Raw genomic sequence first — 14,089 nt, 5'->3', positions numbered from 1 at the left:
TGCCTCTCGCCCAAGGTAGCTGGGACAGACCATGTTAACAGAAAAGTGTGAGAGAAAGTAGTCAAGATCTAGAGGAATCTAAATTAGGAGTGTGTATCGCCAAGAATCTTGAGATAAGATACAGGGACAACGATACTATATAAAGTGATACTGTGGTAACAAGTATATATTTGTAGTATTGTCGAGTACTTGACTCTGGTGTTGCAGTATTTACAGACCACATGACTCTTGACGAAGTCGTAACTGCTTTCATTTGTTTTCAAACCAAAATATGTCCGAACATGAGTTGACAGTATCCTCTCGTCCTCAGTCATCAACGGGGATTCGTGGGATTTAGTTTAATCGCAACACGAACATGATCAAATGCTGTGAATATTTTCTTGTTAGTTGTGAATAATTATTAACACACTTTATTGAACAGTAAACAATAAAAGATATATAGAAATATTTTTAATTCAATTGAAACCTGAAAAAACGAAACGGTATCGTGGAAATAATGCTGTATCGATATTTTCTAAAACTAAATCAACTTGAGTCTTGTATTAACACATGTTTTGTTCAAACAATAACAAGTAATACGTGTTGCTTTGATCAACATCTTCAGATCTCATGACTCACTCTGGGAGCTGAGGATTAGACGAGATATAACTTTATTGATCTCCAGGGAAATTACTCTGGGAAACCACTAGCCGACACAAGTCGCACGTTAAGCATGACACGGAGGCTCATTCACTGGCATCTGTGTCTCAGCCAAAACTCTCCATGCAACATCTGGATCAGATTTCCTTCTTCTTCTCATCCCTGGCCCGGCTGGGAACTGAACCCATGTCCGGAGAAGCCACACCAATACTCAGCGGACCTGTTGGCGCTCAGATGACCATGAGAAATCGTCTCGGGAAGGTTCAGAGGTGCAGCGTCGGTGCGGGACAGGAAAGGCCTGAATAAACAACCAACAATAACAACAAGGACGTTGATGCCAAAACAATATTGTTGATGTAAGACTCGTGAATTATCGTCCCATTGATGCTTTGCAATTATGGTAAATCAAATTTCCTCCAGACTATCGTCGCCACCAGCCGAGTCATTGGGTGCAAACAAGTCATTATTTAAAGATAATAATATAGTAATAATTTGTTTGTATTGTAAATAAAATAAATATACAAAATAAAAATGGTATTTAATTGTGATGCTTTGTGTGAGGTTTTTCTATTTCTTGTGAGTCAGATTAATTTAATTTAACGTATTTTATTCATTAATTATTTATAAGCAACATTAGTGTATTAACTATAATTTATTCTATTTTAATTATATTATTTTTATTATATATTTTTTTCTTCTGTAAAGTCACCATAAAAAATCCTGGGTTTTGCTTAAAATGACAATACAAGTTTTTGATATTAGTTTAAAAAAACCTTTTTTTTAACAGAATTGTTATTTTTATGATTTTTTTCATAATACATTTTAATTTTTAATTAAAGTAGTTAAAAAAACCCACGTTATATTATGATTGTGAATATTTTGTGTATACCGTCTACGAAGAGCAGTATAAAAAGTACTGTAAAACAATGAGGTGTAAAATAACCCACTCATTATTATAAAACAAAAAAGATAAAATACCTGCTTTTTATCCTAATTTTATCCAAATAAAATGACGGAAATATTGATATTCGACGGGTGAAATGTTTATTTTGATGAACCTACAAAAGTCTGATTTTTTTTATCATTAAATAAAAAAGTTCTTTGTTTGAAAACCAGAAAAAAGAGTTGAAATGATTAAGAAAAAACATGAAAGATGTTTGATTTAATGGATACATTATTGAGTAAGATGATCAGATTGATTATTAAATATTGTTATTTTATAACAGTAGAATAAATTTAATGATATTATTATATTTGAGGTTTGATACTCACAGTAAATGACACACGAGAGTATAACAAAAAGCAGCCAAACGTATAGAAACGTCTCTTTCATATCCTTTAATTCTATCAGCATCATCCAGACTCTGGAGCTACAGCTGCACTTAAAGCCAAATCATGTTCCGACTCCATGTTGAACTAAGTCTAACCCGCTCTAATCAAATATGAAGCCGTTGAAACGATTATGATGCTCTTCATGTCTTGTATGTACCGGCGGAGGAAGACGGTTAATAACACAGTGGGAGGATGTCAAGCTGCCAGAAAGGTCACCAGGTCGAGCCGCACGGGTGGTGGTTAGATTCTCAAACCATCGGGAAACTTGTGATAATAATGATAATTTGTGATCGTTTCCCGCTCGGGGGTCCACAATAACTTGTGGGGAATTATAATCAGGGAAAGAGCAACAGCGCCGTCGGAATCTTTTAATTCTTGAGCTTCCAAATGCCGGGTCTTAGACAAACATTGTGGACGCTGAGGTTTCTACATGTTTGTAAGTAAGTAAGTAAGTCATTTTTATTTATTTAGCGCTTTTCCAGACCAGGGTCACAAAGTGCTTAAACAATCAAAACAATATTCAATAAAGTATATACTTTAAAGGTCAAGATAAAACTGATAACACAACAGGAGTTCCAGAAAATCAAGGAAAAGCCTGAACAAATAGAAACGTCTTAAGATGTCTGGAAGGATTTCTCTCCTCTGGTCCTGAACCGTGTTCAGGAACCATCAGTAGATTCTGATCCACAGACCTCAGAGCCCGAGCTGGGGTGTAAGTCTGTCAAATCACTGATGGAAGGTCTGACCATGAATGTTTCTGAAAGTAAGAACCAGAATTTTAAAATGATTCTGAAAGAAACTGGCAGCCAGTGGAGAGTTTTAAGGATCGGAGAAATGTGAGTTCTTCTACTAGAGCGGGTCAGATTTCTTGCTGCAGAGTTTTGAATCAACTGCAGGCGAGACAGATCCTTCTTGTTAAGACATGAGAAAAAAAACTGTTACATTAAAATAAAAACTAAAAGTTAAAAATGAATGTATAACTTTTAGTTTTTAATTGTTGGAATTAAAAAATGAAAATTTGATTAATTTTGAAAATGATCTTTTATTTCAATTACATTACACCTTGGATGTAGAAACTATTGAATTCAAAAATAACTTCCACATGATCGTTGCTCTGGATCCTTTGATCTAGTCTCCAATGACGAGACGGCGATGTCATATTTTCAAACGGCAGGCTGTGATTGGACGAGCGAGCGATGACGAGGAAGCATCAAAGGTGTCGGACATGATTAAAAGTGAGTCCACGCTCCTCTATTGTGCCACGTCTGCTGGAAACCAGAGTCACATCGGTGAGTTTGTCACGTTCGAATTTTGGAAAATATCAATATAGTGAGTCGTGACTCGTGAAAAAAGGTCCTGGGTTTACGTGTGTGTGAGTTGAGAGTTACAAGCTGCTGAGAATAAAGCAGGTTTCCTGTCATACAACAGTCAAAGAGTGTGTGTTGTGTAAAGCGTTGTGTCTTTGTCTCTGTCCTCTGTTTGACTTCCAGTGATGGGGAAAATCTTGGAATTTCCCAAAGAAAAACACCCTCATGCGCTCCAGAGCAGTCTGGTCCAGCCTGTTTTGGATCAAGGACAGACGGAGAAGCAGCTCAGGAAAGCCTATCTGGGTGTTTGGAAGACAGATCTGGGCAAAGTGAAGAAGAGCATCAGCAGTCCTGTCACCAAAACCAGGTCATTGTCTCGTTGCTTATAATGGAAGTTAGTCCAGTGAGTAAATGTGAGGCTGCACGTGTCAAATACTTGACACAACAAATCCATTTATTTTTCCAAGATCTTCAAATATGTATATTTAAATGTAAATATAATGTATGTAAGGCACGGGTCCCAAACCGAGACCAGTTTAATGTCTGCGTTATATACACGGATTGATAAAGATAAACCATATAAATCATTCTTTTTAATTAGTTTTCAAGTTTATTTTTTTAACTTGTCTCATATAAGGTACATGTCACAGACTTATATTCAAAGAAAATAACATTTTTATTCAAAATAAAACACCTTTCATACAGTAATAATCGATAGAACAAAAATTAAATTTACTTTCTTTGGTTTACAAATGCCTCTGCGACCAGTACCAGATGTGATATTGATTGATTGATTGACATTTTCGTTGTTTCAGTTCTATGTATATTAGAAGACATATTGATAATTATTATACCATTAAATAAAACAAAAGTAACAAGGACAAAATGATCAATAAAACATAAATCATTTAAGTTTATAACATAAAACAATCATTCAATTTAGTTTTAAAATATCTGACCACTTTGTGTTAAAACCTTTTTTATCACAATGACTTGCCAATTAATTCTTGACATCTTTTATCCTTACTCGCAAAAAAACTGCTGAAACTCTTAATTGGTGTGTATCCATCAATGCAAGCAAACAACAAATATGTATTTACTTTTATTTTGCGCCTCCATCCATCCATCCATCCATCCATCCATCCATCCATCCATCCATCCATCCATCCATCCATCCATCCATCCATCCATCCATCCATCCATCCATCCATCCATCCATCCATCCATCCATCCATCCATCCATCCATCCATCCATCTGAGAATCTGAAAATTAAAAGTGAACTGATATTAAATTGGAGTTCTTTTGCCCTGCTCGGACTTATTTAAAAGTGTACCCTTGCTAGCTGGGATTATAAATATGCATATTGATTTCGTCCTCAGTATCCATCGGAGCCAGAAGAAACCAAAACCTTGCTTCATAAGAGCTGTTTCCCTTCCTCGCTCGAGCGTTCCCATCAACGGCACGACCAACCGCCACTGGTTGGAATCACCGAGCGAAGAAGACGGTACGAGTCTGAAGACGTAACACGCCTCATCTTATCAACTCTCTTAAGGGTTTCTTTCTCCTCTTCGTTCCAGATGAAGAAGACTCTTCGTTGTCCGAGCCGCTCCACAGGTCAGTGCTTCTTATGACGGGAGGTTCTACGTCATGCGTGCATCGGCCCTCCAGCCCGGCCTACTGGTTTATTCCACTGAGGATAATCACTTCACTCGCCACCCAGTAGGTGGCAGGCTACCTAGACCTATAAAATGAGAGCGCTCCCATGACGTAACCCGTCCAAATAGACCTCACCCACGGAGGGGGCCAACTGGGCGGCCTGGCTGGAGGGCCTCGCATTCATGCGTAGAACCGAATGTGATTCCCTGATCCGAGATGGACGTTACAGTCGAGCAGTACGGAGGTATTTGGATGTTTTCAAGTGTATTTTTATGGACGAAGACGAAGACAACTGAGCTCCAGTCGCTACATTAAAATGAACAAACTTTTTTGTCTATAACTGAAAAGACCTGGGGCCTCATGTACTAAGGAGTCGTACGCACAAAAAACACGCGGACATACTTTTCAAGTTCAAAGTTCATATGTATCAATAAGGAAAAGATTGTTTAAAAGGTCGGATTTCCCGACACGTCTGTAGGTTTAATACTGTTATTACTTATTTACTGCTCAGATGCATATCAGTCTCAATACAGCATCACATGATTTGTTCATTTATACTTGTAAACAAAAAGCTTTTATTTCATAAATGTAATAAGAATTTGCGCGTTTTTTGCAGCTACACATTAATATGAAGCTCGATCAGACCATCATCATCATCATCACTACTCAGTACTTTAAGTTACTGATTTACAGTTTTATTCTTGTTAAACTCCATTTTAAGATGTTTCAAATAAGACCCTGATCGTTTCTGTCAATAAAGTATTTTTGGTTAATAACTGTTTATGTAGAATATAAACATTTACAACGGAGCTCGTCTGCACTTATTTAAGTATGTGATTCATGTTAGAAATGTTTGAAATGAACGAATATAAAATTTGAATACAGTTAAAATCATGTTTTCATTGGGTTTTTTCTGATCACGAACAGAGAAATCAGGGAATCCGGTTCATTTAAATTCAAATATGTTAATGAGGGCGTGGAAAGGGACGAACAAGTCTGCGAATAATTCTACATTGATTGGGATGAACAAAGGAAAATTGCCTCTATTCATGTGCAGATTCATACATGTGAATATTTTTGTACGTGCACCATTTTCTGGATTTGAGTGTGTGACCGTTTTTCAGCAGAGAATCCACAAACGTCTTTGTACATGAGGCCCCAGATTACTCTGAAAAGAATCCCAACCCAACTATTACTTTAGGTTAAAACAAACAAATTCAGTTGTACAAGACATTACAATCCATGATAAACGAAAGAAAAGCAAAGAAGACAGTAAATTGTCCTCCTTCAACACCAACCCAGCCTCGTAACATCTCTGGTCTTTCTCAACAAATCCGCTTTTCGTATCCTTTATCTAATTTTCTTCCATCTGCATCCATTTTTTTCCATTTGTTTTCAGATTTATTGTGACACTTAAGATCGTAATGCTTTTTAGAATGACATAGTCTCTTTAGGATATGGACACATATCGGAGGAGATTCAGTTTTGGATCCATTTTTTAATTATTTTTCATTCTTTATTTTTTTAATGGATATATTTATTTAAATCTCTTGCAAAATGCGAATAATGAGTTATTTGATAAACTAATTTCCAAGATAACCCATCTTTAAGGGGATCAAAGTGCCCTCTTCAAGAATGGGTTAAAAAACACAAAACTATGACTGACTTTTCTGTCTTTTCCATTTTCTTTTATTTTGAAAGTCTTCGCAGCCATAAGACCAGAAGACCTGTCTTCCTGAAACTTGCTCCTCAACAATACTCAACGACTGAAAACAACCATTCTTTCAGGACCACAAACTCGGAATTTTCGTTGCCCGACTCCGATGACGATGGTGAGGAAAGATCCTGTGAAGATTTTAAAAGATTGTAAACGAGATTATCTTCATGACTTTCACGGGTATATAACAAAAGCTAAATCTTAACCAATCATGCTCCTCGTTATAGATTTCGTGGACAGTTCCGAGTCATTAACCTGGTGAGTTCATCCATTTTCTACAAACATTTACACCTGAGATCATTGTTTTTCCTCCTCCAGGCTTCCAAAAATCACAGAGCTCGACTGTCCGTCATCGGAAGAAGAAGCATCCGTATTGGATGATGAGGTTTGACTTTATTTGCCGTTGTAACTCCATCAATGTTCTATCCTAACTCTTGTTTGTATCTTTCAGACGCAGGCGGACAACGACTCGGTTGTGAAAGACGGTAAAATATAATTTATTTTGTTTAATATTTTGGTTTCATGGCAGGTTTGGACACGTGTTGTATCTGGTTAAAGCTGGTTGAAGTTACGAGACAGACGCCTCAGCAGATCAAGAAACTTTTTTTTTTCTTTTTTGCATTGAAATAATTAAATTCAAATAGTAAAGTGTGAATTGGAAGAAGTACTTTCTTTTTTAAATTAAAATATTAAAACTTAAAATAATTGAATATTTTCAATATGACTGTTTTTCTTTGTACAAAGGGTTTGATATTGGATGATGGGTGGATAGCTGGATGGATGGATGGATGGATGGATGGATGGATGGATGGATGGATGGATGGATGGATGGATGGATGGATGGATGGATGGATGGATGGATGGATGGATGGATGGATGGACGGACGGACGGACGGACGGACGGACGGACGGACGGACGGACGGACGGACGGACGGATGGATGGATGGATTGAATTAAAAACACTACAAATAAAAAAATCTTGAATTCTCTTTGTAAAGAATACATCTTTGCATATGAAAAATATTTAACAATATTTTTTGGCAATTATTTAAAAAAAAAAAAAAATTCAACCTCTCAATAAACAACTGATTCATTAAAATGATTCAGAAATAGAATTGAATGCCTAAAAAAATTCAACATAAAATTTAATATCCAGATATATATAATATATATTCAGATATAATTTGTGTGGAAGTGACTTGTTGGTGATAACTAGGTCACTGGTTTGACTCCTGGAACTTAAAGAAACCTCACATGTAATGATGTAAAAAGTCGTGAATCAGGGAGTTAAAGTTAGTGAAACTAACTGTCGCTAACCTGCGTGGGTTTGAAACATCAATCAACCTGATTTGTTTGACTCCACAGACGTAGCGTCATCAGGTGTGGTCAGCGAGGAGGACGACGTTCAACGGCTCACCTTGCAGCTGTCGGAGAAAAGTCTTCTGCTGGACGTGCTGCGGCGAGACAAGGACAAGCTGGAGGTAGCGCTGCAGTCTGGCAAGGACCTGGTCAGTCGGGTGGTGTCTCGCCACGAGGCCACGCGGGAGCGTCTGGTCCAGACCCGGAGCGAGAGCGCGTCGCTCCGGCAACAGCTGGAAGACGCCAAGACCAAGCACGTGGAACACGCCATCGCCGCCGCGCAGGACAGTTTCAGCGACGTCCTGGCGAGGCTGCGCTCGGACGGCGAGGAGAAGGTCAAGCTGGCGGAGGAGAAGAACCAGGAGCTTCTGGATCAGATCCACGAATTACAGGACGAGAACAAGGACCGACAGGTAGATGACGTCAGGAGTGTGTCAATGACGGATCACGGTTCACGGGAACGATACGATAAATCGCGATACTGTAGTAACAAATTTATATGTGAAGTATTGTCGAGTACTCCGGTGTTGCAGAATTTACAGACCACATGGCTCTTGACGAAGTCGTAACTGCTTTAATTTGCCTTAAAACCAAAACATGTCTTTAAAAGCTGCTGGAGTCAATGTATCCTCTCGTCCTCAGTCATCTCTGTGATATCATTGTTCCTTTAGCTGCAAGGGACATAATGACTCTTGACAAAGTCGTAAATGCTTTCATTTGTTTCGAAAACCAGAATATGTCCAAACATCAGTTTTAGAAGCTGCTGCAGTCAATGTATCCTCTCGTCCTCAGTCATCTCTGTGATATCATTGTTCCTTTAGCTGCAAGGGACATAATGACTCTTGACAAAGTCGTAAATGCTTTCATTTGTTTCGAAAACCAGAATATGTCCAAACATCAGTTTTAGAAGCTGCTGCAGTCAATGTATCCTCTCGTCCTCAGTCATCTCTGTGATATCATTGTTCCTTTAGCTACAAGGGACATAATGACTCTTGACAAAGTCGTAACTTCTTTCATTTGTTTTGAAACCAAAATATGTCCAAACATCAGTTTTGAAAGCTGCTGGAGTCAATGTATCCTCTCGTCCTCAGTCATCTCTTGGATATTATTGTTCCTTTAGCTACAAGGGACACAATGAGTCTTGACAAAGTCATAACTGCTTTTATTTGTCTTGAAACCAAAATATGTCCAAAAGTCAGTTTTAAAAGCCGCTGGAGTCAATGTATCCTCTCGTCCTCAGTCATCGTCAAGATCTCACAGGGTTTCATTGCTTCTTTTGCTGCGGCCTGAAGTTTAATTGTAACACAAAAATGAACAAACACTGTGTATCTTTGCTTGATTATTGTACACAGCAAAATTGGTTTATTTGGAAGTCTGGTGACTAGATCAGTGTCGCTCCACAGACTGCTGCCAAGCAGCTCCAACAAAAACTCTCCGACTCTCAGAAGAAGCTTTCGTCGAGCGAAGCATCTCTGGACGTCAACACGCGGCAGAAGAACGAGCTCGAGGAAGAAAAGTCGAGGCTGCTCAAGGAAATAGAGCGAGTGAAAGGACAGGTCAGAGTATAGAAGTATATCAGTTCAATTTAATCCTTATAAAATGTTAAAAATTGTAAAAATTCAAATGTTTTTGTAGTTGTTTGAATAATTTTATTCAATAACTTGTATAGAAAAACGTATTTTTCCTAATACTAATTCTATTCAAAATTTAAAAATATTTTCAGAATTAATAAAAAATAAAAATAAAAAAAGTTTACACATACTGTGGAGTTTGATATTTTCTTTCTAAAAATGTAAAGATAGATTTTCTACTTGCAATAATTTCAAATTCATAGCATTTTTAATTCAATATAAAAATGTCGGCCTAATTGTGCCAAAATGAAAGAATTGATTCATTTTAAACATAGAGTTGGATATTCAAATTCCAAAAATTTAAAAAAAAATCATTTTCAAAATTCAATAATTTTAATGTGTTGCATTTGAAGTACAATTTATAAACACTGGATTAATAATAGTGCTATGAATTAATGCTGTTTTTTTAACATAGAGTTTAATATTCTATTTCAAATTAATTCCAAAACTATTTTCTAAATTCAATCCTATCAACGTGTATTCTTAAAAATTCAAAAAAATTAACATAAAGTGCTTTGTATTCAATCTTTTTCTCATTGAGTTTGATATTCTTATTCAAAATTGTATTTATTTTTTATTCTTTATTCAGAAAAAAAAGAAAAAGAAAATTTCATTATTTTTTTTACAAAGTGTGGTTCTTTGTATTCAATATACATTTCAATATAAAAATGCTTAGTAGTTATTTGAATTTAGAAAACTACAAATATTTTTTTTTTTTTATAACATTATCTTTTCAATTATTTTAGTTAGAGCCAAACTATATGTTTAAAAATCAAATCATTCATTTTTTTTAAACATTCAAATTTCCTAATTACATTTTTTTAAGAAAACAAAAACAAATTCAACCTTTAAATTTAGATTCTATTGAATTAAATTATTTAAAAATGAATATGAATTGCTTTAAAAAAAAACATTTCAATAAAAGATTCAAATAATGACATTTATTTACTTCCATATCAGTCGCACTGAATATTGTTGATTTTCTCAGTGGAATAAACCAGTGAGCGGCTAGCAGCCGGTGCACTCATGAAGTAGAACCTTCTGTCATAAGTACCAACTAAAACCATAATCTGAGCAACAGTATTGAATTTCTAGCTGGAGGAAAGTGAGTCTCAGCGCGTGCAGGCTCAGAGGTGGATCACCAGCCTCAAGTGCAGTCTGGACGAGAAGGAAAACCAGTTCAGCGTCAACACGCAGAAGCACCAGGAGTCTCTGGCGGCGCTGGACGTGAGCTGCAGCGGGTTGAGACTCTTCGTGGACCAGCTGGAGAAGGACAAGACGGAGCTGAGCTCACAGGTGAGACACCTGGGTCTCCCCCGGACAACAGGTCGTCACCTTGTCTGTTCTTCACAGGTGGAAGTTCAGAAGAGGCTGAAGGAAGAGGCAGCGACTCAGAGGGAGACGCTTCAGAGCAGCCTCCACCTGGAGCGGGAGAAGAACGCCGAGCTCAGGGAGAAGATACAGAGGTGACTTTCTAATGACCTTTAAATGTTTTTCAATTGTTAATTAAGTTTTTATTTGACAACATTAATCAACAAAACTATGATTTATTTTAATATAAGCATAACCATATGATGATAGAAATACACGATATTTAGTAAATATTAATAAAAACATTTAGCTATATTTAAACTTTTTTTTTTAAATTAATTTCAGTTTGAAACATCAGTTTGATCCGTGGATCAGTACAATTTTGAAATTGTTTTGCTGGACCAGGCTGGAGACAAAAACAAGAAAGAAAAATAGCATGACTGGCAAAAAAATGTAGTTCAAGAAAAATAGTTTTTTACGACCTCTACCACCTCTGCATATGTATTTGAAGAAGGAAGTTAAACCCAGAGACAACACAAGGGATACCACAAACACATTTGTTTTCAGGAATTCGAGTCACCTTGACCAAGAGACAACACAAGGGTTAAAATAAACACATTTGTTTTCCGCCCTTCGGGTCATCTTGACCCTGAGACAACACAAGGGTCAAAATAAACATTTGTTTTCAGGCCTTCGGGTCACCTTGACCCAGAGACAACACAAGGGTTAATAATAATTCATTGACACTGTGACTGTTCCCCGTCAGAGTCTCTTCCAAGCGAAGGAGTGAGAAGCACAAACAGCATGAGAAGGATTCGGACACAAACAGCGTCAAGACTGATCCTGGTCAACACCTGCAGGCGGACGACGCTGTAGAACGACTCAAGGAGAAGGTTTGTTCGAACCAGAATCTTTTATTCGTTAAGATAATCATGTTTTAAAATAATCACTTACAGAGGAAAACACTAATGTGGCCCTTTGACTGTGTTTTAAGGGCCCTGATCATACAAACCATTTATACTTTTTTTTTATTCATCACGAGTCTTTAAATATGACTAAAAGGTTTTTGTTTTAAGACTTTTATTCCCAGTTTTTTTTGTTATTTTTGTGAGTATTTGTTGAAAAACATTTGAGTGAATTTATAAAATTATCTAGAATTTTTTTTATATATCAGAATCACACACTTTTATTGTCATTTTTGTTTACACAGTTTTTTTGGTGGTGGCATTACAGAATCAAAGAAATAATATAAACGATGACATAAAATCATTGAATAATATGATCTTTTTAAAATAAATAAAACGTATACAATACAAAATAATAATTTTAGAATATTGAGCTTGATTTTATTTCTTTTTTTTTTTAAGCTTTAAATTATTTTTTAATTATTGAATTCAACAGTTTCTATATTGAAAGGTTAAATTTGCTTTTAATTCGTTTTAATTTTAATTAATTTAAAAATAATATATATGTATAAGTTATTTTTATTAAATTCATATATAAATATAAATTTTTATTAAATTCAATTATAACATTCAAATTAAATTAAAAGTGGAAAGAGAATTGAGAAATATTTTGTATTGTTTTATATCATATATATAAGTTTTATCTATTTTAAAACTATTATATGATACAATTATGTCAATATTTTTGTAACATCTCTGATTTTCATTTATTGCATTTTAAAAATATACACATTTTAATTTAAAAAAATAACAAACATAAATTCAATCTTTTTTTTAATACTAACCTTTTAAATCCAATACAAAAAATTGCAGCACTATTACTAAAAAAAAAAAAGAATTTAAAATGCTAAATAATAAAAAAATATTGAATTTTGACCATTTATTTTCTTAGATATATGAATTAGAATAACATTCTCCATGTGCTGTTTTTGCTTGAAGGCCCCTCATGACAGCTACTGTATAAATTGTGTTCTTCTGGTCTCAGGTGGACCACCTCCAGATGCAGCTGGACATGGAGTCGTCTCACCGCCGGGAGCTGGAGAAGGTGAACCGGAAGCTGAAGCATCACCTGGCTCAGCAGAAGCGAGGTCGAGGCAGCAGCCAACACCTGGAGCAGGTGGAGAGGGAGGTGCTGGACCTGAAGAGCCGGGTGGAGACCACCAAGCTGCTGGTGGAGCAGTACCAGCGCGACCACGACAAGATGATCCGGCAGGAGGTGCAGCAGAAGCTGGACCAGGTCAACATCTTCCTGCAGGTGAGAGGAGTGCTCCAGAGATCCAACCCCGCTCTGGACTGAAGTCTTTTTCTCCCGCAGTCTCAGGCCGACTGTCAGGACGCCCTGGACCAGGTGAGGGCGGCGCACGAGGCCAATGTCCGGTACCAGCTGGAGCAGAAGATCCAGGAGCTGGAGTGCGAGCTGGGACGGAAGGGGCAGCACGAACGTTCCTTGAACAACAGCAGCCTGGAGAATGTAGACTTTGAGGGTTCTTGTCGGATGTGGCCCCCCTGGTCGCAGCAGATCGCCATGGCCTCCCGAACTGCCCCCCCCACAACAGTGGCCTTGGACTAACCACCGGAACCGAGTTTTGTACCCATTTCTGCTACTTTTAATGTGTGTAAATATAGAAAAAGTTCACCACTGTTGTGATGTGGTTGATAAGTTTCCTGCTCAGATCAATCTTCGGAAAAGAATCAGCACTTCCAAGTTAGAAACTGTGATTCCCAGATGTTAATACGGCTGCGTGATGTAAGGAATCTTTTATTACAAAACGTATCACGATATGATATATCGTGATAGTGCAGTAACAAGGATATATTTGTAGTATTGTCTCTGGTGATGGAGAATTTACAGACCACATGACTCTTGACGAAGTCTTAGCTGATTTCATTTGTTTTCAAACCAAAATATGTACAAACATCAGCTTTAAAAGCTGTTGGAGTCCCTGTATCCTCTCGTCCTCAGTCATCTCTAGGATATCATTGTTCCTTTAGCTGCAAGGGACATAATGACTCTTGACAAAGTCGTAACTGCTTTCATTTGTTTTCAAACCAAAATATGTCCAAACATCAACTTTAAAAGCTGTTGGAGTCCCTGTATCCTCTCGTCCTCAGTCCTTGTCCGGATCTCGCAGGATTTCATTGTTGCTTTAGCTCCGGACATAGCGACTGC

The 14,089-nt window shown here is 37.0% G+C and overlaps 1 protein-coding gene across 1 annotated transcript; it reads left to right on the top strand.

The window, feature by feature from the left end:
* The first annotated feature begins 3,196 nt into the window (after positions 1-3,196).
* On the top strand, positions 3,197-13,525 carry LOC148073465 (ankyrin repeat domain-containing protein 26-like). Its single transcript, XM_087797726.1, has 15 exons — positions 3,197-3,260; positions 3,462-3,645; positions 4,659-4,783; positions 4,857-4,893; positions 6,637-6,767; positions 6,880-6,910; positions 6,971-7,037; positions 7,104-7,137; positions 8,019-8,425; positions 9,416-9,568; positions 10,739-10,939; positions 10,997-11,109; positions 11,721-11,847; positions 12,905-13,174; positions 13,235-13,525. Exons 1-15 carry the CDS (start codon positions 3,197-3,199, stop codon positions 13,487-13,489), a joined length of 2,199 nt encoding a protein of 732 aa, XP_087653852.1. The 3' UTR covers positions 13,490-13,525.
* The last annotated feature ends 564 nt before the right edge of the window (positions 13,526-14,089 follow it).

Source organism: Callionymus lyra, chromosome 8 (genome assembly GCF_982586985.1).
Source record: "Callionymus lyra chromosome 8, fCalLyr1.hap1.1, whole genome shotgun sequence".
NCBI classification, from domain to species: domain Eukaryota; kingdom Metazoa; phylum Chordata; class Actinopteri; order Syngnathiformes; family Callionymidae; genus Callionymus; species Callionymus lyra.
This window is presented reverse-complemented; position numbering and strand designations above follow the sequence as displayed.